This window comes from Myotis brandtii, unplaced genomic scaffold (genome assembly GCF_000412655.1).
Source record: "Myotis brandtii unplaced genomic scaffold, ASM41265v1 scaffold1738, whole genome shotgun sequence".
Lineage (NCBI taxonomy): Eukaryota > Metazoa > Chordata > Mammalia > Chiroptera > Vespertilionidae > Myotis > Myotis brandtii.
In genome coordinates, this window is record NW_005356425.1 from 205952 (window position 1) to 213217 (window position 7266).

Here is a 7266-nt window from a genome sequence, read left to right on the forward strand (position 1 = left end):
GGGCTGGAGGTGGGCCTGGGGGTGCCGAGGAGTCCTCGGGTGGGCGGGGCGGGGGCAGCCGGCACCAGCCCTGCAGCTCTCCGCCCACCTTGCAGGTGCCACCTACTTCTTCAAGGGCGCCCACTACTGGCGCTTTCCCAAGGGCAGCGTCAAGGCCGATCCGGACTCCCCGCAGCCCATGGGCCCCCAGTGGCTGGACTGCCCGGCCCCCAGCGCTGGCCCTCGCTACCCCAGACCCCCCAAAGCGACTCTCAAGCCCGAACCCTGCAATTGTCATTGCGAGATCAACCAGGCCGCTGGGCGCTTGTCCTCGTCTTCGTCGTGGGTGACCCTCCTGCTGCTCCTTCTGCCCCTGCTGGTGGGGGACATCACCTCCCGCTGAGGGGGTCAGGCGGGAGCCGGTTCTCCCACCACCGGCCTGTCCGGGGTGGTGATGGCCTGTCGGGGGTGGTGATCGCTGCCCGGCCCCATCCTCTGTTCCCAGGGCGGGCCCAGCAAGGTGGGTGGAGCTAAGCCCTGGGGGTAGGGGGTGGGGTGGGTGGGACACGAAGGCTGGCCCTGGACCGAACACAGGAAGTGCTCAGCCTCCCCTCCCCCAAACCCGCCTCCACCTGCTTTGGCCCCCAGGATGTGCATTTCCCGGAATGGCTGGCTTTTCTCAGAACACAGCCTGCTGACTCCTTGCAGCGCAAGCCCTGCCTGGCAACAGCGGCTCAGGTGCATGGGTCTTTAGAGGACAGGCCTGATCGGGAGACTGAGCCCCAGCACGTCCCCCCTCCCCCCACTTTTCCAGAAGTGTCTCTCACCCTGTTCGGCTTCCACCAGGTCCCAGTCAACACCACATGGGTGGGGAACTGGGACCCAGTCCTGAGACCACCCCTGGGCACCAGTGCTGCCCGTTCTGGGTGGCACCAATGACCACAAGGATGACTTTCCACAATCTGGCCCCTGGACATCCTTGCTGGTCACCACCCTGAATGCAGAACTGTCCCATTCAATAGGACACCCTCCCCATCTTTAAAAACCTCTTTTTGCCTCCACCCCGAGTGTCTGCAGTTCCCTCAAGGACAGTGGTTCTCAACCTTCCTAATGCTGCGACCCTTTAATACAGTTCCTCATCTCGTGGTGCCCCCCAACCATAAAATTATTTTTATTGCTACTTCATAACTGTAATTTTGCTTCTATTATGAATCATAATGTAAATATCTGATATGCAGGATGTATTTTCATTGTTACAAATTGAACATAATTAAAGCATAGTGATTAATCACGAAAACAATATGTAATTATATATGTGTTTTCCGATGTTCTTAGGCGACCCCTGTGAAAGGGTCTTTCGACCCCCAAAGGTGTCGAGACACACAGGTTGAGAACCGCTGTTCAAAGAGAACTCCCTCGCTCCTGTCTGCTCAGTGCTGACCATAGACAGTAGATGAAGCAATCTCTTCACCTGGGGTCGCTGCTTCCTCAGCACTCCTGGCTGATGAGTGGGTGAAACCTGGGCCATTTCATTCATTTCCCACTCTCCCCAGAATTCAGGATCTAAATCAGTGCCCCTGGAACTGTGCTTCTGGAACATTCCACATCAGAATCACCCAGGGAACTTAAAAATGCAAATCCCATGCCCTCACCCTGAGTCTTCACTTGGGATGGGGCCAGAAGTCTGCATTTGAACAAGCTGGGGTGGGGGTGGGATGGCCTGATGGGCCAGGAGGCTGTCTTGTGGTTTTCTGTGTCTCTGCCATGTTCTCCCAGGAGCCAACTTTTCATGTCGCCTACAGAGCCAAGCTGATGGCCACAGTTGATAGGGGTCACCCCCATGGCTGGAGTCACTTAGTGGCCTTTTCTTGGGCTGCTGTCCAGCCTCATGATCCACAGTGCCACCTGGAGCTGAGGCTGTGGGCTCCAGTCCCAGTGAGTACAGACAGTGCCTGCTGTTTATCAAGGCAAGCAGACCAGTGTGAAGACAACAGCCAGGCACATGTTTGACCTGTCCATGACCTGAGAACTCTAAGCCATCTGAGGCTCTGTCAGGATCCTTTTTAAGTACAAGGAGGGGGAAATTTGTATTGTAAAAGCTTATCAGGTTGGTTTGGCTCAGTGGATAGAGCGTCAGCCTGCGGACTGAAGAGTTCTGGATTTGATTGTGGTCAAGGACACATGCCCGGGTTGTGGGCTTGATCCCGGGTAGGGGGCATGCAGGAGGCAGCCAATCAGTGATTCTCTCTCATCACTGATGTTTCTATGTCTCCCTCTCCCTTCCTCTCTGAAATCAATAAAAATATATTTTAAAAAAAGAGGTAGCTTTTTGGTCAGGGCACATGCCCTGGTTGCAGGCTCAATCTCTGGTGGGAGGTGTGCAGGAGGCAGCCAATCTGACTCTCTCTACAAGGAAAGCACCCTGAACTCTATATAATGAGCCGTGATGTATTTCTCTCATCAATGTTTCTATCTCTCTTTCCCTCTTCCTCTCTCTCTCAAAAAAAAAATCAATAAAAACATTTTTTTTAAAGTGGTACAATGCACAATAAAACACAAAATGTCTTCAGATGGTGGCTTTTGTGAGACAGTCATGGAGGAGTGGAGTGTTATGGGGGGTCAGGGAGCCAGGCTTCTGGAGACAAAGCCCAGTAGTAATACTTGTACCTGAAGCAGAAGCAGCTCCCTTCTCTCCCACCCTGGAATTCAAAGACAGCTCAGGGAAGGATCTGGACTTCCTAGGTGTGGAAGGGGGTTTCAGACAATTGAATGGGTTTTTAAGGGACAGGGAGATGTCAGCTGAGGTCCAGCTAACCCAAGTGAGACTTTCACTAAGGAAGTGCGATGTATAGGTCTGTCCTTATGGGGCTCATGAGTGGCCTCTCAGGGGCCAGGTTCTCTTTGAGGATCTTAGGGGTTGAATTGTGTCCCTCCACAAAGTCGTATGATGAAGCCCTAACCCCCGGTACTTCAAAATATCACCTTACTAGGAGACAGGGTCTTTATAAAAGGAATCAGGTTAAATGAGGTCACTAGGGTAGGCCCTAATCCAATAGAACCAGTGTCCTCATAAAAGTGGGAAGTTAGTAGCCAGGCATGGATACAGGGAGAATGCCATGTGAACATGAAGACGGCATCTACAAACCTAGGAGCCTTCCCTTGCAGCTTCAGAAGGAACCAACTCTGCCAACAGCTTGATTTAGACGTCTAGCCCCCAGAACTGTGAGGAAATCAGTTTGTGTTGTTTGGCCACCCAGTCTGTGGTGCATTGTTCTGGCAGCCCTGGGTCACTAATACAGAGGGCAGACAGTGGCTGTGCTGAGCTGTGTGGGGCTTTGGCCCAGAGTTGGGTGTTAGGGAAGAGCTGAGAGGTGAGCAAAGCTATGTGTGACAAAGCCACCTCAGGGGTCTTGCAGGTCTTGCCATGTCCTGAGCCTGTCACTGCTATCGAACCTCTGGACTCTGAAGCTGGGGTGCACTCTGTTCGAGGGACCTGGTGGACATTCCCGACATTCCCCTGCACCTTGACTCCCCAGTGGGAAGCTCTTGATTCTGGAAGCTCTGAGAAATGCTCCAACCTGCTTTTGAAATCTGCCCTTTCCCTCTGCCCCTCCTCAGTCTCAGGCTGATGAGGGGCTGAGGAGGAGACCCATTCCTGGTCTCAGAGATTCCCTGGTTCAGAGAGTGGAGGAGCCACCCTCAGAGTTTAGGGATGTGCCCTCCCTTCCCAGAGTCCTTTGCCTCCCCCTTCCTGTCTTTCCTCCGTCTCTATTTTTGTCTCATCCCCTCCCCCCACTCCACACTGTCAGTCAGCCCTACTTTATTCTCTAGGGCAGGTCACCTTCCCCCACCTCTCCTACCCCCCAGGCCCTCCTCTGCTGCTCTGAAATCAGCTGACCTTCTGGTGCAGAAACCTTAGGAACTCTGCTAGCTCTGTGTTGGAAGGATGTGGAAGAAGGTGATTGGCTCAGTGGAGGCCTTAAATGAGCTGCAACCAAAGGGATTCTGGAGAAGAGGCTGCTCCTCTGAAACACTTCTCATACCTGTTCCTCGCCATCAAGCCACAGCCCTCTGAACCCTGAGCAACCATGGGCTTCGCCAAGGTGAGTGAGAGCAAATGATGAGGGGACAGTAGGCCCTGGAGTCCCATTTCCCACTGTGTGTTTGTTCCCCTCTCCCATCAGTGCAGCCCCACCCTAGCTGATCTCTACATGCACCCAGCTCTGTTCCATTCTCCTGGGCCATTGGGAGACCCCTAGAAGGAGGGTGTCATGAGAATGTGACCTGTATGGTCATTGTGATGGCCATGAGCCTGGTTGGTTGAATGCTATCCTGGCACCAAACTAAAATTCTGAATAATTCTTGACAAAGGCCGCACAATTTCATTTTGTGCTCAGCCTTTCACTTCATGTAGCAGGTTCTGATTGTGGGGCCAAAACTCATGTCTGGGAGAGAAATTATGGGGGCAACTCTGTGTGTATGAGAAGAGGGTTGTGTGTTGTGTGTGTGTGTGTGTGTGTGTGTATATGTGTGTGATTGAGAAACAATGAGTCTTATAGTGTGGCCGAAGACCAAGGAAATACTAAGCACGCTTCCTAGAGAAAGGGAGGGACCCCGTTTATTAACACTAGTGGACTCCGGGAATAATTTCCAAATCAGAGTGAAGTAATGCGCAGAGGGCTTCACTTTTTATAACCTTCTGGGGTCTTTGTCTTGCAGATATGGTTCCGCCTCCTTTCTTGGGCTTACAGGAAGGCCCCCAGGTGTTGGGGGTCCCCAGGCCATATCTGATTATCTGTCCTGGGGCCAGCGATAATGACCTCCCCTCCCACCCCCCAGGGCAGTGCATTGTTCAGTTTTTATGGCTTGATACACCTTGCAAGACCAGTTTCCTCCTCATTTCCCCCCCCCTCCGCCCCGTCTTCGGAGAGAGACAACAAATCACGTTGGGGGGGGGGGGGGAGGGGGGGGGGTGGGGGGGGGGGGGGGGGGGGGGGGGGGTGACGACTGCTCTTAGCTACTTCCTTCTGGAAAGGGACGATGGCCAAGGGGTTAGCAACCAGCTTCTCCCTCTCAGAGGGGTTTGTAGGGAGTTCTTCTGGTTGCAGGCAGGCAGAGGTAAGCAGTGGTCCCACACGCATAGAATGTTCCTGCAGGGGGTACCAGGGGTAGGTGGTGTTTTCAGCCTTGGAGGTAGAGTTGCATAGTTTCATCTGGGAGGTGACCTGTTGGATGTTGGCCCTGCGTACTGTTGAAACAAATAGGAGCAACATTAGTTAGCTGCACATTGGCCGTGACAGGTCCTATTATTATTTTTTCGGTCCAATACAATCCCCACCCCCCACACACGTGCATTTGGTAGTAGAGTCGTATCATGCCACAGGCTGATAAGTATAGCTAACAAAAATCTGGCTTGATTGGGTTTTCTTGTGGACTACCTGGTCTAGCATATTTGGGTAGAGAGTTTCTAAGCAAGTAGTTATTATTCTCATGCACTCCTCAGTGTTAAAGAGCAAGAGAAGGAGTTGCTTGCAATCGACCCAAGTGGGCTTCTGGGTCTGACAGATTGGCTTGAGGTTTGTCAAAATAAGTGGGAGTGTGATGCTTCCAATTTAAGACATCGGTCATAGTGAAAGGCTGATAGTAAAAGACCAATCCCCCCTCTTGTGGGGTCCTGTTTTCTCCAATTATATGAGGACCCTGCATTTCTTGGAAAGGCATCTGGAAAGCCAGGAGTGGTTTGGGTCCCCGATCAGCTGAGCGCAAATATCATCCAACTGGCTCTGGAGAGTCCAGTTGTGGGGAGACGGAAGGAGGTGGTGTATCTAGGCTTCCCTGGCTAGGCAAAGGGCCACTGGGTACTGCTTGAGGCATGTATGGAGGTGGTAGAACTGGCAGGGCTTCCTCAGGGAGTTCCTGCAGAATAGGAGGCTTATTCCCCTTCTGAGGGTCCTGCCCTTTTCCCTTATATACACAAAACCGGATCCAAAGCAGCTTAAGCTCTGCTATTTCTAGCCACTGGTCAATATAAGGGAACTGGTCGGGATGACCTGGGTCTCCTGTGATAATTCTGTGAACATTCCTGATCGCGGGGACATCCAATGTGCCCTCTGGTGGCCATCCTACTCCAAAAGATGGCCAGTCTATTTCACACATTCTTTTTAACTCCCAGGGGAATAGTTTTACTCCATAGTCCCCAACCAACCCCTTTTTTAAATTCTTTAACATACATTCTAAGACAGTAGAGTTTGAGGAGGAGCTATTACCCATGTTGCAGGGAGGGACTGGGTTGCCTCCTCTTTAAAAAATACCTGAATAAAAGAACTAATCAAAATAAGGCTGATTTTCTAACTTCATTTGTCCTTGGGTGTGGACAGCAAATGACACTAATCAGATTTCTATCAGTCTCCCTGAGTACATTGACATAAACTATTTAACCTCTGTTTAGGGAGGCAAATACAAATCATTTACTCCCAAGTGTCCTTGGTTTAGGGAAGACAGGATTTACAAGATGGCTCCAATGTCCTTGATTTAGGGAAGACAGGATTTAAGGATTTAGGGAAGACAGGATTTCTGCTCAGTTTCCCTATTCTACTTGTCCCAGCTTACTGGCCTGTCATCCATTCAACTTTCTTTCAACTTTTCTCTTTACCTTCCTCCATTACACCAAAGCCATACTTTTCAGTTAGTTAGAACTCTTAGCCTTAATTTTTAGGTGACATGTAAATAATTAACATTCCTCAGATTGGCAATACATTCATATTTTTTAAAGAGACACAAACAGAAATTTCACTAGCTAAACAATTTTAAACAAACAACAAAGACACATATTTAAACAATAATGACAGATAACATTCCCCATTAAAAACTTTGAATCACCATGGAAACTCGAGAGAGGTTTAGAAGGGTGTTTTTTTAAAAAAACAAAACAGAAACAAACAAACATAAAAACACTTTTACACCGGCATGCTCCGCATTTACACCACAGAATACCACCAAATCAGTTTCAGTTGTGCAGAGATACAGAACAAGTCCCTGAACAGAGGCAGTAGAAAACTGCCTAGGAACGCTTCTCTCCTATCTTTTTTAAAAAAGACAGGCTAGACTCGAACCTTTAGCCAGTCCGAGTTTTGACTTCCATCCCGGAAGTCCCAGAGACAATGAATACCGTCTAGAAGCCATTCCTCCAGATACAGGACAAGTCCCAGTCAGACAAGAAAAGCCACAAATACCTTTAAATCTACCCGAGAATTCCAAAATTTCAACCTAACACAGCAAAATCACAGA

The 7266-nt window shown here is 50.3% G+C and overlaps 2 protein-coding genes across 2 annotated transcripts in view; both read left to right on the forward strand.

The window, feature by feature from the left end:
* MMP25 (matrix metallopeptidase 25) overlaps window positions 1–2082 on the forward strand; it is a 32170-nt gene extending 30088 nt beyond the window's left edge. Inside the window, exon 11 of the mRNA XM_014537183.1 lies at window positions 1715–2082. The gene's annotated coding sequence lies outside the window, so the exon portion shown is untranslated. The remainder of the gene's footprint in view (window positions 1–1714) is intronic.
* A 1559-nt stretch (window positions 2083–3641) lies between these two features.
* Window positions 3642–7266, forward strand: part of LOC106725585 (interleukin-32-like) — a 9981-nt gene continuing 6356 nt past the window's right edge. Inside the window, exon 1 of the mRNA XM_014537181.1 lies at window positions 3642–4082. Coding sequence (XP_014392667.1) covers window positions 4068–4082 — 15 coding nt within the window. The 5' untranslated portion in view covers window positions 3642–4067. The remainder of the gene's footprint in view (window positions 4083–7266) is intronic.